The following is a 17,419-nucleotide window of genomic DNA, read 5'->3' on the forward strand; positions in this document are numbered from 1 at the left end:
CTGACTGACATGGTGAAACCCCATCTCTACTAAAAAATACAAAAATTAGCCGGGCATGGTGGTGGGCGCTTGTAATCCCAGCTACTACGGAGGCTGAAGTGGGAGAATTGCTTGAACCTGGGAGGCCGAGGTTGCAGTGAGCTAAGAGCACGCCATTGCACTCCAGCCTGGGTGATAGAGGGAGACTCCATCTCAAAACAAACAAAAAACAGTATAGTGAATGTATGCAGACTTTAAGTGCTGTCTTACAAATACTAGTGTTGAGTTTGTTAAGGCTTTGGAAAGATCTTGTAAGATTTCTCAAGATCCATGAAGTACCTGAGACTGTCAGTGTTACTGTTACCTGGCATAAATTTAAGGTTTATCCCAGAGTGAAAGCAGGAGAATGCTAACTTTGAAGTTATGTAACACTTTCATTAGAGAGGCAAACTTGACAATTATTTGGAAAGTTTTTAAGTGTTTTATGTTTATTATTTTTAATGTCTGGAAGCATTTTTTCATCTGTGTTCTCTTATTTACATTTCCTTTTTTTTGTTTTTTTTTTTGAGATGGAGTCTCACTCTGTAGCCCAGGCTAGAGTGCAGTGGCATGATCTCGGCTCACTGCAACCTCTGCCTCCTGGGTTCAAGTGATTCTGCCTCAGCCTCCTGAGTAGCTGGAATTACAGGTGCCCACCACCACGCCTGGCTAATTTTTGTATTTTTTAGTAGAGATGGGGTTTCACCATGTTGGCCAGGCTGGTCTCGAGTTCCTGACCTCAGGTGATCTGCCTGCTTCAGCCTCCCAAAGTGCTGAGATTACAGGTGTGAGCCACCATGCCCAACCCCTTATTTACATTTCCTCATTTCCCACTTTTGTTTTCAGTTTGTCTGTTTCTTTCAGTGGTCAGGAGATGGTCAACAAGCCCAAACAGAGAGGTAATAGCAAAACCAAGCAAACAAAAAACATAAACTTTGCTATTTGTATTAGTTTCCTGTGGCTGCTATAACAAATTACCCCAAACAGACTTTGAGGCTTGAAACAACAGAAATTTGTTCTTTCACTTCTGGAGGCCAGAAGTCTGAAATCATGGTATTGGCAGGGCTGAACTTCCTCCAGAGGCTTTAGGGGCAATCATCCTTTGCGTCTCCCAGCTTCTGGTGGCTGCTGACATTCCTTGACCATAACCCTCCAGTCTCTTCTTCCATTTTCACATTGCCTTCTTCTCTGTATGTGTGTTAAATGTCTGCTTTTCTCTTATAAGGACATTTGTGATGGTGTTTAGGGCCTATGTATAATCTCATCTCAAAATCCTTAATTACATATGCAAAGACTGTTTTTCCAAATAAGGGAACATTCACAGGATCTGGGTATTAGGATATGGACCCATCTTTGACTAGAAATCTATTTCATGATAACTGTGTGTATATGTGTTTGGGGAAGGGGATTTCCCCCCTCCTCTCTTCCTTTTCTTTCTTTCTTTTTTTTTTTTTTTTTTTTTGAGACGGAGTCTTGCTCTTTCGCCTGGGCTAGGGTGCAGTGGCCGGATCTCAGCTCACTGCAAGCTCCGCCTCCCGGGTTTTACGCCATTCTCCTGCCTCAGCCTCCGGAGTAGCTGGGACTACAGGCGCCCGCCACCTCGCCCGGCTAGTTTTTTGTATTTTTTAGTAGAGACGGGGTTTCACCGTGTTAGCCAGGATGGTCTCGATCTCCTGACCTCGTGATCCGCCCGTCTTGGCCTCCCAAAGTGCTGGGATTACAGGCTTGAGCCACCGCGCCCATCCTCTCTTCCTTTTCTACCTCCCTTTTTCCCTTTCTTCCTTCTCCTCTTCCCTCCCTCTCTCTTTTCCCCCCACCCTCCTTTTTCTTCTTCTCTTTTTTTTTTTTTTAATAAATGGGGTCTCTTGCTATGTTGTCCAGGCTGGTCAACATACCAGATTACCAGATTACTCCTGGGCTCAAGGGATTCTCCTGCCTCAGCCGACCCTTCCCACTTTGACGCCCAGCCCCAGTTAAAATTACTTGTTTTGGCCGGCCATGGCGGCTCACGACTATAATCCCAGCAGTTTGGGAGGCCGAGGTGGGTAAATCACTTGAGCTCAGGAGTTTGAGATCAGCCTGGGCAACATGATGAGACTCGGTCTCTACTAAAATATGAAAAAGTAGCCGGGTGTGGTGGCATGTGCCTGTAGTCCCAGCTACTTGGGAGGCTGAGGCGGAGAATTGCTTGAACCCAGGAGGTGGAGGTTGCAGTGAGCCAAGATTGTGTCACTGCTCTGTCTCCAAAAAAAAACAAAAACAAAAAAACTTGTTTAATTAACAGTAAATCAGTCCGCCACGGTGGCTCAAGCCTGTAATCCCACTTTGGGAGGCCAAGGCGGGCGGATCACTTGAGACCAGGAGTTCGAGACTAGCCTGGCCAACATGTTGAAACCCTGTCTCTACTAAAAATATAAAAATTAGCCGGGCATGGTGGTGGACACCTGTAGTCCCAGCTACTCCAGAGGCTGAGGCATAAGAATCGCTTGAACCCAGGAAGCGGAGGTTGCAGTGACCCAGGATTGTGCCACTGTACTCCAGCCTAGGTGAGATTGTGACACTGCACTCCACCCTGTCTCAAAAAAACAAAAAACAAAACAAAAAAACCCAGTAAATCAAAGTCTGTACATTGTAAATTAAGGACTTACGGTTATAAAGATAAATCTATTTGTTTTTGTGGGGTTTTTTGCTAGCCTGTATAGGGAGTTAATAAGTAGCATAAAAAGAATGTCAGGGAGCTCTCTGAGTCTGAATCTCTTCTGATTCTGAGGGCTGCCAGATTCAGAAGTAGTCCTTTGTTCAACTAAGCTCTTTATTCCTCTAAAGAAAAAAAAAAGGAATGTTATTTTTGGATTTTTAGGAGGTCCTTAAAGTGCCAGTCCATACATTGAAAAAGAATTTCTGAGTTTAAATTTAAGATATTTAAAAACTTTAAGAACATGATGTTATATCATCAGATCAAAGTAATACAACATAGGATAGAGATGTAATGAAAGAAAAGGAATAAGTAGCCTAAGGTAATAATATTAGGAATGTAATTTTTTTCATTATTTGAGACGGAATCTCACTCTTGTTGCCCAGGCTGGAGTGCAGTGGTGCAATCTCGGCTCACTGCAACCTTCATCTACTGGGTTCAAGCGATTCTCCTGCCTCAGCCTCCCGGGTAGCTGGGATTACAGGTGCCTGCCACCACGCTAATTTTTTTTATTTTTAGTAGAGATGGGGTTTCACCATGTAGGCCAGGCTGGTCTCGAACTCCTGACCTCAGGTGATCCACCTGCCTCAGCCTCCCAAAGTGCTGGGATTACAGGCATGAAGGAATGTAATTTTAAAAGGGAGGGTTTTATGCTCAATTTTGCATAAAGGAGACAAAAAATTTCAGACAAGGGAGTTTAGAGTTTTGAGTTCCACCACTGTTTCTGCTGCTTACAGGTTCATGAGGCAGTGCCTTCTCTTTTGTTTAATTTCCTCAACTTTAAAATAAGGATTACATTTAATGATCTGTAATACCCTTTATCCTTTGTAGCATCTTTTGTTATATATTTTCTCGCATTTCCAAGAGAAAATCATATCTGTCCAATAGAGTGAAACCAAATGTGAAGTCTTTTCCAATAACAAATTCTTTAACTATTGGAAGTTCACTGCTTTTGCTTAGAGCTGTAAAATGAACCAACCCTGAGTTTATGTACAGTGTCTAAATAACTTCTTAGGAAAGAGATGACACAGCCAGAAAATCAAATGAATCTTTCTGCCTATATTGTTGTCACAAACTTTAAGGTTTTTTAGGTAAGGGAGGATCACTGCAATTTGAATTGCTTTTCCCTCAAAGCTGAAACTTTTTTCCAATGGAAAAAGTTGGGGGCAAGAATGAAGAACTTGTGTCTAATTTTAGCTTAATATCTTGAACATTTTTATATAAGCATTTAAAAATATGTATTTAAACATTTTACTATACTTTAAAATGTAACTTTGTATCTGCTTTTGATTCTTATCAAATTATATGTAAGCTATTATTAAACTAACGTAAAAACATGTATTTTTTCACTTTTTAAATAAGCTTGTATTGAAATAGTTTACAGTTATGGTATAGTTAAACTTATTCTTCACGTGTTGGTTGTTTCACATTTTTTGTTTCTTAGACAACAAACGTATACTATTTTTAAAAGTAGAGTTTGCTTCCTTCCTCCCTGTATGTAATTCTTGGGTGAGCACCGAAGAAAAATTATTCAGGTTAGGCCATGGCCAATCTTATGACCTCTTTTATACTTTATCCAGGAACAGTTTGAAGACACATGTGATTTTACAGCTATGCCTGACTGAATATGTCTTTATCTTCTCATAACTCAAATAACACTTGGTTTTGTTATTTAGATTTTTTTTGGTAGCTTAATATGTATGAAGTCGTATCTTAAGAATATTACAATTTATATTTCTCCAATTAGTAGTGAGTCAGTCTTTTTTCTCAAGTGCTGATTTAATCTCTGTGGTTTAAACTGCCTGTTTTTATTCTTTGACAGGTTTATGAGTTAGTCATTGTTTGCTCCGTAATAACAGATGATTGGGAAATGTTGAATTGGTTTGGTTTATATTATAAACATTAAGTTTTATTTATCATAATTCTTGTAGATATTGCCTGAATTTATAATATTTTAATGTTAGATTTTTTTTTTTTTTTTTTTTGAGGCGGAGTCTCGCTCTGTCGCCCGGACTGGAGTGCAGTGGCCAGATCTCAGCTCATTGCAAGCTCCGCCTCCCGGGTTTACGCCATTCTCCTACCTCAGCCTCCCAAGTAGCTGGGACTACAGGCGCCCGCCACCTCGCCCGGCTAGTTTTTGTATTTTTAGTAGAGACGGGGTTTCACCGTGTTAGCCAGGATGGTCTCGATCTCCTGACCTCATGATCCGCCCATCTCGGCCTCCCAAAGTGCTGGGATTACAGGCTTGAGCCACCGCGCCCGGCCAATGTTAGATTTTTTTATTGCATGAAAGTTTATTTTACATAACTGGATTTGTCAAATTGTCGTTTATGCTTTCTTTGAATTGACCATAGATTCATCTCTTTTCCATAGTGAGATAAGGTTACTGTTCTGTTTTCTCCAAAGTTTTTTGAATGCTTAGTTTTTTAATATATTTATAATTAGTTATAGCGGGCTGGGCGCAGTGGCTCACGCCTGTAATCTCAGCACTTTAGGAGGCCAAGGCTGGCGGATCACGAGGTCAGGAGATCGAGACCATCCTGGCTAACACGGTGAAACCCCGTCTCTACTAAAAATACAAAAAATTAGCTGGGCCTGGTGGCGGGGGCCTGGAGTCCCAGCTACTCCGGGGGCTGAGGCAGGAGAATGGCGTGAACCCGTGAGGCGGAGCTTGCAGTGAGCCAAGATTGTGCCACTGCACTCCAGCCTGGGTGACAGAGCGAGACTCTGTCTCAGGAAAAAAAAAAAATTAGTTATAGCATATGATGATGTGGATATTTTTTCCATATTGGTATTCAGTTTTTCTGACAATGTTTTCTAAATACTGATTTTTCTCTATTTATTTCATATTTTAAATACTTTATAGATTTGATCTTTTTTTGGCACTTCTAATCCGTTAGGTTTTTTTTTTGTATTTTTTATTGTAAAATATACAGAAGATAAAATTAACTGTTTTAGCCATTTTTAAGTACAGTAGTACCCCCCTTATCTGTAGTTTTGCTTTTGGCGATTTTAGTTACCTGCTGTCAACCTTGGTCTGAAAATATTAAATGGAAAATTTCGCAAGCAAACAATTCATCAGTTTAAAATTGTGCACCGATCTGAGTAGTGTGATGAAGTCTCTCTCCATTTTGCTCTTTCCTGCCTGGGTCATGAATTACCTCTTTATCCAACACATTCATGTCGTAGATGCTTCCTGCCTGTTACTTAGGAGCCATCTTAGTTATCAGATCACTTGTTGAGGTGTCTGCAGTACTTGTGTGTTTGAGTAACTTTTTTTTTTGAGACACAGTTTCACTCTTGCCCAGGCTGGCGTGCAATGGTGTGATCTCGGCTCACCACAATCTCCGCCTCCCAGATCCTGGTTCAAGCAGTTCTCTTGCCTCAACCTCCTGAGTATCTGGGATTACAGGCATGTGCCACCATGCCCGGCTAATTTTTGTATTTTTAGTACAGACGGGGTTTCACCATGTTGGCCAGGCTGGTCTCGAACTCCTGACCTCCTGATCCACCTGCCTCGGCCTCCCAAAGTGCTGGGATTACAAGCATGAGCCACCGCGCCCGGCCCAAGTAACTCTTATTTTACTTAATAATGGCCCTGAAGAGCAAGAGTAGTGTTGCTGGCAATACGGGTAAGCCAAAGAGAAGTGCATTAAGTGAAAACGTAAAAGTTCTCTTCTAAATAAGGAAAGAAAAAAAATCCTATGCTAAGATTGTTTTTTTTTTTTTTTTTGAGACGGAGTCTCGCTCTGTCGCCCAGGCTGGAGTGCAGTGGCCGGATCTCAGCTCACTGCAAGCTCCGCCTCCCGGGTTTACGCCATTCTCTCGCCTCAGCCTCCCGAGTAGCTGGGACTACAGGCGCCCGCCATCTCGCCCGGCTAATTTTTTTTTTTGTATATTTTAGTAGAGACGGGGTTTCACCGTGTTAGCCAGGATGGTCTCGATCTCCTGACCTCGTGATCCGCCCGTCTCGGCCTCCCAAAGTGCTGGGATTACAGGCTTGAGCCACCGCGCCCGGCCAAGATTGTTAAGATCTACTGTAGGGCTGGGTGCAATGGTTCACAGTTGTAATCCCAGCACTTTGGGAGGCTGAGGTGGGCAGATCCTGAGGTCAAGATTGAGACTATCCTGGTCAACATGGTGAAACCCCATCTCTACTAAAAATACAAAAATTAGCTGGGTGTGGTGGTGCATGCCTGTAGTCCCAGCTACTCAGGAGGCTGAGGCAGGGGAATTGCTTGAACCCGGCAGGTGGACGTTACGGTGAGCCGAGATTGCACCACTGCACTCCAGCCTGGTGACAGGGAGAGACTCCATCTCAAAAAGAAAGAAAAAAAATCTACGGTAAGAACTAATCTTCTGTCCATGAACTTTTGAAGAAGGAAAAGAAATTCATGCTAGTTTTGCTGTCACATCTCAAACTCCAGGTTTTGGCCACACAGTGCATGAAAACTGCTGAATTAAAATTTATCATAGATATATGTATAGGAAAAAAGATAGTCTATATGGGTACCATCTGTGGGTTCAGGTGTCAACTGGGGGTCTTGCAGTATATCCCCCCCTTGGAAAGGGAGACTACTGTTTACAATTCAGTGGAATTAAGTACATTTACAGTGATTTGCAGTCATCATCACTATCATCTGGTCTCTTTATTTAAGGTATTTTTACTTCAGCCTGCAACATTATTGCTGTTACTCTTGGACAAATTGTTTAAATCTCTGAATCCCAGTTTCCTTGTTTGTAGCATGAGGATGGTAATACCACCTGCGTCTTAGTTGTGGAAACAAAATTTGATGAGATAGTGACTATAAAAATTACTTGGAGCTGGATGCAGTGGCACATGCCTGTAGTCCCAGCTACTCGGGAGGCTGAGATGGGAGGATTGCTTGAGCCCAGGAGTTTGAGACCAGCTTGGGCAACATAGTAAGACCCCCATCTCTTAAAAAAAAAAAAAAACAACAAAAAAGAAACTTTGTGTATTATATATGCTCAGTAAATGACAGTTCTCTTATCTTTTCCACTATTACTGGTTTTAAAGAATAGTATAGACAGGTTTTCCTTAAATGGCCTCTGTTATTCTCCTTTCTCCCAAAATATTCATTATTAATTTTGTCTAATTTTCAATAAGAAACTTGTAGGTATTGGAGTAAACCTTTGTTCACTTTTTTTTTTTTTTGAGACAGAGTCTCGCTGTCTCCCAGGCTCTATATATTTATATATATATATGTATATATATAGAGAGAGGATGGCTCGCTTCCCTCTCTACCTAACTGCATGTTGAAAAATAAGGATTTGTTGATCTCAAGCATCTGTCAGATGAGTCATACACTGGGTTGTTTTTGTTTTTTATATACTTGTATGCACACATTATTTCAAATTGAAAGCAGCGTCTCAATGGATTTGAAACTTATTAAAAGCTATTGTCTAAAACATGAAAAATTTATAACTGTAAAAATAAATGCACATATTAATATTTAAAGTGCATAATTAAGAAAACCTATTGGTGTTTTGTTTTTCTTGTATACCAATAATTAAGCCACTACTGTTGACACTATTTAGCTTTCTATTTTAACACCGAAGGAGTGAAAGTACTTATATTTGTGAATTTACTACTAAAATCTTGGCAAAAAAAAAATTGTCTAAAATGTGTGGGTGAAAACTGTTAATCATGTGTGTTTCTACCTTCCCCCCCAAAGTTGGACACCAACTATATACTGTAGGTTCCCTAAGGTTATTTCACTATTATTAAATCAATAAGATAAATATGAAATAGTTGTGTGTATGCAACATTGTGTACAGAGAGGAGATAATGAATAGTATTAAACGTTCTCATCTTCCTTTACCTTTTGTTCCCTAATACCTATTCTACCTTTTAAAATTTCAGACTTCACTGCTCTTTGAATTCATAGTTCAAATTTGCACATTATTGTTATTGGAAAATCATATCTAATAAAGGTTTTAGGCCGGATGCGGTGGCTCACACCTGTGATCCCAGCACTTTGAGAGGCCGAGGCTAGTGGATCACTTGAGACCAGGAGTTTGGGACCATCCTGGCCAAAATGGCAAAACCCCATCGCTACAAATATTAGCCAGGTGTGTGGTGCACACCTGTAATCCCAGCTACTTGGGAGGCTGAGGCGTGAGAATTGCTTAAACTGGGGAGGCAGAGGTTGCGGTGAGCCAAGATTACACCACTGTGCTCTAGCCTGGGCGACAGAGCAAGTGCTGTCTCCAAAAAAAAAGAAAAAAAAAAGTTTTAGTTATTCCCCCCCCCAAAAAAAAAAAATTATATATATAAGGCACTTTGGAAAGTGTAGTAAATAAACTTAAAATACAATGTAGTCAGTGATTAAATCTATGGAATACCTTTTTTCTATGTGGGACTGTGTCATAGATATCCAGTTAACTCCTGAATATCTCTGTACATACTTAGCTGCATGCAAGTTCTCTTTCTAGGACCTGTAAATCAGACTGTTTTTGCCATACTTAGACACTTCTTTTGAAGTTGTAATTAAGAGTGATATATGCCTTGTTTTCATGGAAAACAATTTGGCCTTTATTCTGTGCCTTTTTTTTTTTTTTTTTTTTTTTTGAGATGGAGTCTTACTCTGTCGCCTGTCGCCCAGCCTGGAGTGCAGTGGTGCAATCTTGGCTCACTGCAACCTCCACCTCCTGAGTTCAAGCAGTTTTCCTCTGTCAGCCTCCTGAGTAGCAGGGATTACAGGCGCGTGCCACCATGCCGGATTAATTTTTTGTATTTTTAAGAGAGACAGAGTCTCACCATGTTGGCCAGGCTGGTTTCAAACTCCTGACCTCAAGTGATCCGCTCGCTTCGGCCTTCTAAAGTGCTGGGATTACAAGCGTGAGCCACCGCTCCCAGCCTATTCTGTGCTTTTAAACAAACAAAACACACACACACACACACCGCTACATATATTTAATTTCTTTTCCTAACCCTAAGAGCTTTAATAACACATTGAAGCAACGTAATTTCTTGCTTGTGGCTATTTACATTTGCAGGGTATGTAGTATGTCGAACTTGAGACAAAACAGAAACTATGAGGTAGGAATCTAATTCGAATTTTGAAATAAAATATTTGTTACTAATTATTTCCCTTCTAACTTCTAAAGAGTAAAAATAAAATTTATGGCCACCATGTTACAGAAAGATTCTGCTTTTATTTTTAAGCATGTAAAATCACAATAGCATTCAAAATTGTGTGGCTCTTGAATCAAACCAAAGTTTCTATTTTTTCACTGTCAGCATTCACAGGTAGAGAAGTATAAGGTCTTAGGAAATACTATTTCTATTCTCAATTTTAAATTTTCTCAGAATTCTGTCCATGAAGGCAAATGAATACTGACAAGCTCTATTTCCAAAAAAGGTGATAAAACAAGTGTATTTAGAAACCAGTAGTAAGAATCGAAATTAGAAAATTGTGGAAAGATGGAAAGACTTTACTTTTCAAATGTTCTAAAGGTACTTAAAAGATTAACTCGGGGCATGTCTTGTAATTTCATCAGCTGTTTGACTAAGTTTTAATTATATTTATTTTAATTACATTAAAAATTCACTTTTCTGTGTCACAACTGTTGTTATTACTTGATATTTTAAAAGATCAATCTCATTGAATGTAAAATAATGTCAGGTTACTTTAATGGTAAAAAAAAAAAAAACAAAAACACTGTTGGCCGGGTGCAGTGGCTCATGCCTGTAATCCCAGCACTTTGGGAGGCCGAGTTGGGTGGATCATGAGGTCAGGAGATCGAGACCATCCTGGCTAACATGGGGAAACCCCGTCTCTACTAAAAATACAAAAAATTAGCTGGGCGTGGTGGCGGACGCCTGTAGTCCCAGCTACTCGGGAGGCAGAGGCAGGAGAATGGCATGAACCCGGGAGGCGGAGCTTACAGTGAGCCAAGATCATGCCACTGCCCTCCAGCCTGGGCGACAGAGCGAGACTCCATCTCAAAAAACAAAAACAGCAACAACAAAAAGTTAAATTCTAGAACTAATACAAGAAAGTGAATACTAAGATTTTTACTGTAATTCTGTACTTCTTTTATTACCAAGTTTTGCAATATTGTGTCTTAGTTATATTGTACTTTCATCTCTTGCTGGTAAGTATGACTTTTGATTGTCTAGAATGTACCACTTGTGGAAAATGGTATGAAGTCTTAATAAAAGTTTTAGAACTGGGACTGTGATGAATACTTGCATTCTAATATTTAGTATGTTCTGATATTTCAGGTCATTCAGTGTACAAATTATTGGAAGGCAGGAGAATACTGTATTGATGGAAAGTAGCATTTAGATGAATGTTTTGGTAGAATTATATAATTTGTGGTCATTAGTGCATTTTATACACAATGTACCAGAATGTATGTTTGCAAACTTCCCACACATCGTGTATTGACAGTAGAATCCCAGAAGATTTTGTAATATATTCTTTACTTGTAGGCAGCTTTTTGTTTTAAAATGATCAAAATTATTCGTGGTCATTGACCAGTTATTTTGAGATAGCAAGCCTGGTTTTTAAACTTTTCTTTTCTTTCTTCCTTTCTTTTTTTTTTTTTGAGACAGAATCTCACTCTGTCGCCAGGCTGGAGTACCTCACTGAGACCTCCGCCTCCCAGGTTCACGCGATTCTCTTGCCTCAGTCTCCCAAGGAGCTGGGACTACAGGCTTGTACCACCACGCTCAGTTAATTTTTGTATTTTTAGTAGAGACAGGGTTTCACCATGTTGGCCAGGATGATCTTGATCTCCTGACCTTGTGATCCACCTGCCTCAGCCTCCCAAAGTGCTGGGATTACAGGCATGAGCCACCATGCCTGGCCAGTTCTTTTCTTCTAAATACAGAAATTATTTGTGTCCTTTTTATTCTCCTAGATTGAAAAGCTGAGAAGACAAAGGGAATTTTAAAGATGGAAACAACAAAGCGTGCTTATTTTCAAAGAATAGGAAATGTAGAAAGGAATGTCTTTAAATTTTTCCCTTAAAGAAAGTTTTTTTGCAGCTTACAGAATTTGTCAAGAAATAGTAGATTCTTCTTTTTCTATTATAAAATCAATTTAATATTACCATATTTCTAAAAAGCAAAATTCAATATTTTAACATTTATTGATAATTTATTTCCCCTCCATTTATGTTTTTATGTTTTTTCTTTTAAAATGATTCTTTCCCCACCATTTATGTTTCTATGTTTTTTCTTTTAAAATGATTATTTCCCCACCATTTATGTTTCTATGTTTTTTCTTTTAAAATGATTCTTCATTATTCAACTTGATAGAGTATTGTTTCTTTTTAAAACCAATGGCCCCTTTTGACCTGTAAATAGTATTATGTTCTCCTTTAATGTAATTCAGATTTCTAAAATGAATTAATTTTTGTGTTTAAAAACAAAATTAAACCACGTTATTGAGTGTGTATACACACACACACACACACACATATATATATATATTTTTTAAACAATTATTCTTACCTTCCTCCTATCAGAGATGAAATTTATAACTCTTCCCCCATGGTATTGTGGATATCCCTTTTATCTCCCTTGCTGAAAATATATTAGAGATTGTAGTTTTATAGTCATGGCCTTCAATTAGGGAAAACATGTAATGTTGTAAGTTTTGTATGGATGAGAACTGGTCACACACACAAAAAATAAATTGGCCGGGCTTAACCTGTAATCCCAGCACTTTGGGAGACTGAGGCAGGCAGATCACCTGAGGTCAGGAGTTCAAGACCAGGCTGGCCAACATGGCAAAAACCCATCTCTATTGAAAATACAAAAATTAGCCGGGTCTGGTGGCGCGCCTGTAGTCCCAGCTGCTTCGGAGGCTGAGTCAGGAAAATTGCTTGAACCCGGGAGACGGAGGTTGCAGTGAGCCAAGATTGCGCCACTGCACTCCAGCCTGGGTGACACAGCGAAACTCTATCTCAAAAAAAAAAAAAAAAAAAAAAGAAATTCAACAAATGAGGTATTGAAGGTATTCCATTTCCCTAATGATTTGGTCCTGTTTTGTTGTTTCTAATGGGATGAAATAATATATGTACATAATGTACATTTAGACAGTATAAAATGTAAAGGATTGTCCCTTAAAGAAAAGATATTTCAATTTGAAACTAAGACACAAACTAGTAAAACAAAAAATGTTTGATCTTTCATAGTTATGAATCAGTTTTAAGTCACATTGTTTGTGCTGTTCTAAGCTGAGCAAAACAAGTGCAGAGAAGATAGCTCCTATGAGCTTTACTTATTGCACTCTGTAATTCTGTATCATTAGTTATCTGCGTCATGTAGCAGGAAAACTTAGCTTTTGAGGCTCTGTGTATGAGCTACACGTGAGTGCACTGAGTATCAAGTGCTTCTGACCTTTAAACTTTTTTCTTTTGATATTCTAAATTGGGGTAGGGAATAAAGCTGTGTTAGAGTTGGACAACTTTGCATCTAATTGTAACCTTATGTGTGTTTTCTCTCCTTTTCACATTCTGAAGTGTGGCTTACAATAAAGTTGTGTTGTATTGCAACATGATGGAGTAATAGAAGTAGAGTGGTGGTATACTGGCATAACAAATTTTTTGTTTTCTTGTTATTTGTCTATTTTCAGGACTTCTGTAATAAGATTATATACTTTAGCTTTGTATGTGAGTTAGGTACAGTGGTTGGTAGAAAAACTAAAAACAGCTGTGACTTAAATGTACAAGCAATCACATCTTTTGGGAGAAGTGCTGGTTTCACTTTTGTTAGACAGAAATGGAGTATTTCATTTTTGTAATGTATGCAGCTTTCTAATTTTTGTCTCTTTGTCTCCTGTCAGTAGGACATGGTAAGGTGGACTTAGAATCCTATTTTTCCTTTTTTGTTTGAAAATCAGGACGGAAAAAGTAGGTTCTGAGAACATAAAGATTTTGCTTAAATAATTGACTGGGCAGTACAGTTAGTAGAAGCTCATTATTTCAGAATTAAATTAGGTCCTATCTTTGAATGATTATTTTCTTTAGTTCTAAAAGTCAAGGTTTCACTATACTTATTTTTATTATTGAGATGCAGAAGAATTGAGTTTTCCTTTAAATTGATGACATATAGACAGATAGTTGGTTGTAAATGCATTTAATTGATATTCTGGTTTGTCCTATTTAAAGTGATTCTGTGTGTCTGTGTTAACAGTTATGTAAATGCTCCACATTAAAGCAGGTTAGATGTTATCATAACTTGCTGACTTGCTAGGCCAGTCTCTATCATTTTTAATGTAACTCTAATCCTTAAAAAATTATTTTATTATCTGCACATGGCTTTCATTGTAAGATGTTTAATGCATTAGGCACCGTAGTAACCATCAGAAGTGGTTCCACGTGTTGACTTTTGCAAGGTATTATAAAAGTCATTGTGTACACCTCTCTTGATTTGGTGTAGCATGTCATTTTTGAAGAGCCACGTGCAGGTCTGAGATTTTGTGATTGGAGCTCACGTAGAAAGCTTGGGGTAGCAAAATACTAAAAAATTATCTGATGGCCTCAATAGTAATACTTTAAGAGTATATAAAGCTTTGAATCCTCCTTTTTAAAAACAGATTGTGAAAACTGCTGAGAGAGACTTGTAATCCAGTCACATAAGCATAATAAAGAAATATTGGTCCTCATGGAAGAAGAGCAAGATTTACCAGAGCAACCAGTAAGTATTTCCTTTAACAGTTTAAAGTTGATTATGGAAGAGCTAATCTTAAGGTATTTTAATTATTATTCAGTTATAGATTCCAAATTAGAAATAAAAATAAGGAAAAGATTTCTTAATTGTTTCCTTTCGAGAAAACAATGTTGTATTTTTCCAACTTAATTCTAAGGAGTCTAAGGAAAATTTAGCATTACAAAATGAATATTGTATTTAGAAATGTCGTTTAAAAAATAAGTGGCTAGTGTTACAGTTTTTAGAAAATAAGACATCTCTTTACTGATCTGACAGTATGTCACCATTTCTACCAGAAAATTTAGTTTTGTTTTTACCTAAATTTCCCTAAGAGAGTTAATTTTTTAAAAAGTAGTAGTGGTGAGGAAGGTATAATTTGACCACTAGCTAATTCTTGAAAACAGATAAAACCATAGAGACTATATTGAATTCTTAATTTCTTTTAAATATTTAACATAATAAAATAATTTTAAATGTCCCCAGATGATATGGGTTTATCTTCTTTTTGGTTTTTGGCCCTTAATATTTAAAAAACAAAAGCAATAGTGTCATTCTTTTAAGATAACTTTTATGCTAGAGGGTCTTTTCCTTTTGTCTTCAGTTTCTTTTTCTGAAGTTTGGTAACTACTGATTCAATTTGCTATCCTGAGTGGGCCTCTTGCATTTCATATTAAGAGAGGATACAGCATGGTACATGTTTACTTTATGAAAATTTAACCTAGAAAAATTTGAATTTTGAAAGCAAATAATAGGATATGTTTTTCATGTTCTAGTTGTATTCTTTAGGTGTATTAGCTCCCATTTAAATGATAAAGTCCTTTAATATATTTTTAATATTTTTCTTTATATTGAGAAATGCATATTGATGATTGCTTTGTCATTATTATTTTAGCGCCCTCAGTTGAGGTAAGTATAAAACTAGGAAGGCATTAGCAACTGGTAAAAAGACCTTTTGAAACGTTTGAGATGTGATCCCCTATTCCTGGTGGGACTTTAATTATCAGGGAAATGGTAGGGTTAAAAATTATCTTGAGCAGTGTGTTTAGGATTTACACTTTTGGAACAGATAGCTGAACTGTAGATACTAAATGTACCGGGGAAATTATGCCATTGAGTTTTGAATGTGGTAAGACAAAGGTCTAGTCATATTTTCAAAAGACTTATATAAGTGTTGACATACTGTTGAAATACGGATATTGTTAGTTACTCCTTACCTATTTAAGGTAATGAGAATTGTGAGGCTGACCTGCTGACAATCATCTATCTCTTCTGCCCTGCTTCATTTCCTTGTCATTCTGTTGAACTTCTGTAACATGATGTGCAAAACCTGATTATTACTTCAGAGAAAGGTAAGAAATTGAAGCACTTTAAAACCAAAATTTCTGCTGACTATAAATGGTTGTCACAGGGCATTATTTCCTTATTGATTTGTGCCCAGATCTTAATATAAAAAGGTGATTGAGTGACGACATGGAGAGGTCAGTGCCATTGAAAGAAAAGTTGAGTGTTTACTCATAGTTCCCCTTGAAACAAGAGGCATAGCATGCCACATGGGGGAAGTACCACTGTTGGTCAGGAGGCAGAAAAAAGTGAGAGGAATGCATGGGCCACAGACTTATTGAGGTTTCCACAGGAAAAGCAAGGTAGGCAGGGTAAACAGCTTAGGGTTGACTAGTTTGAATAATTTTGTCAGGCTTTGTGGCCTATGGGCTGTCCCTGGTTATCTGGTGGTACTTTATCCTGGATTGATTTATGATTTAGGGCAGGAAAAATAGGGGCTTAGTGTGTGAGAGTTAGATAAAGGAGGTGGTTCAGAGTATGGGCACCAGATCTCAGGGGAGATAGAATACAACTTTGGTCTTGAGTTTGGCTCTGTGATTAATGGACGTCAAACAGACAAATACAGAATCTAAAAACACGACACTTATTAATGTTTAAAATAGAACAGAAAGAGTAATGACACACTTTGAGGTAAAAAAACAACTTTTCACAGGCTGTAGTGGAGATGTAAAGTATGAGTGGAAAGAATGGTCCCATCCCAAGTTGATGATAAATAAAGCCAGTATTTTTAACCCTGGAGATGTTACTGATGGTCATTATGATTGAAGTTATTTTAATCCCATTGTCTCTTCTTGACTTTTCCTTACTGAATTATCCCTTCTCTTATTTCTCCACTAATTGCTTGCTCTACCTCAAGATTTTGTTCAGATCGGCTGGGCACAGTGACTCATGCCTGTAATCCCAGCACTTTGGGTGGCGGAGGTGGGTGGATCACTTGAGGCCAGGAATTTGAGACCAGCCTGGCCAACATGGGGAGACCCCATCTCTACTAAAAATATAAAAATTAGCCACGTGTGGTGGCGCATGCCTGTAATCCCAGCTATTTGGGAAGCTGAGGCAGGAGAATTGCTTGAACCCAGGAGATGGAGGTTACAGTGAGCCGAGATTGTGCCAGTGCACTCCAGCCTGGAAAACAGAGTGAGTGAGGCTCCGTCTCAAAAAAAAAGATTTTGTTTAGATAGCTCACAATGCAGTAAATTTTGACTTCAGATTCTTTCACTTTCCCTTTATTGCTTATCAGTCCTCAACTGAGTTGTAAATAACTGTGTTATATTACTATAAATCACCTTCCAAAAATGCAAGAATCTCATCCACAGATGAAGGGATCCTTTTGACTGATTATTGTACAGCCTCTACTTGGAGAATAGAGTATAAAGAACAGCAGTGGATTGAGAATAAGAAATACTTCATGCTACAGTTTACACACTGAGAGTGCCTGAAGAAGTAACATTATCACCCTTTGATACCTTAATTAAAAATCTTATTCTTTCCAGCTTTCTGTCATATACTTTACCTATTTATAGCCTAAATCTTTAAGCTATCAATAAAAATGTTGAGTGTTCTTAGAAAAAATAGCTCCAGGTGATTGTCATATCCTTTCTAGGTGTCTACAGAGGTCTGTTCAATAATCTGTTTTAGAACACTGTCATCAAATCAGCATTGAATTAGCACTAGTT

The 17,419-nt window shown here is 38.3% G+C and overlaps 1 protein-coding gene across 12 annotated transcripts in view; it reads left to right on the forward strand.

Moving 5' to 3' along the window:
- Nucleotides 1-17,419, forward strand: part of EYA3 (EYA transcriptional coactivator and phosphatase 3) — a 121,965-nt gene that overhangs the window by 17,993 nt on the left and 86,553 nt on the right. For 6 of the 12 annotated variants that reach the window (XR_004441003.1, XM_033227534.1, XM_033227533.1 and 3 more), the window contains 2 exons: nucleotides 14,290-14,390; nucleotides 15,746-15,751. The exons of 1 other annotated variant lie outside the window; for it this stretch is intronic. Coding sequence is in view for 10 of the 11 variants with exons in the window: in XM_033227534.1 (XP_033083425.1) it covers nucleotides 14,358-14,390; nucleotides 15,746-15,751 (39 nt within the window). In the remaining variant the exon portion in view is untranslated. The remainder of the gene's footprint in view (nucleotides 1-14,289; nucleotides 14,391-15,745; nucleotides 15,752-17,419) is intronic. 5 more of the 12 variants (XM_033227536.1, XM_033227535.1, XM_033227538.1 and 2 more) reach the window with 1 other exon arrangement.

This window comes from Trachypithecus francoisi, unplaced genomic scaffold (assembly GCF_009764315.1).
Source record: "Trachypithecus francoisi isolate TF-2019V2 unplaced genomic scaffold, Tfra_2.0 Lachesis_group12, whole genome shotgun sequence".
Taxonomy (NCBI): domain Eukaryota; kingdom Metazoa; phylum Chordata; class Mammalia; order Primates; family Cercopithecidae; genus Trachypithecus; species Trachypithecus francoisi.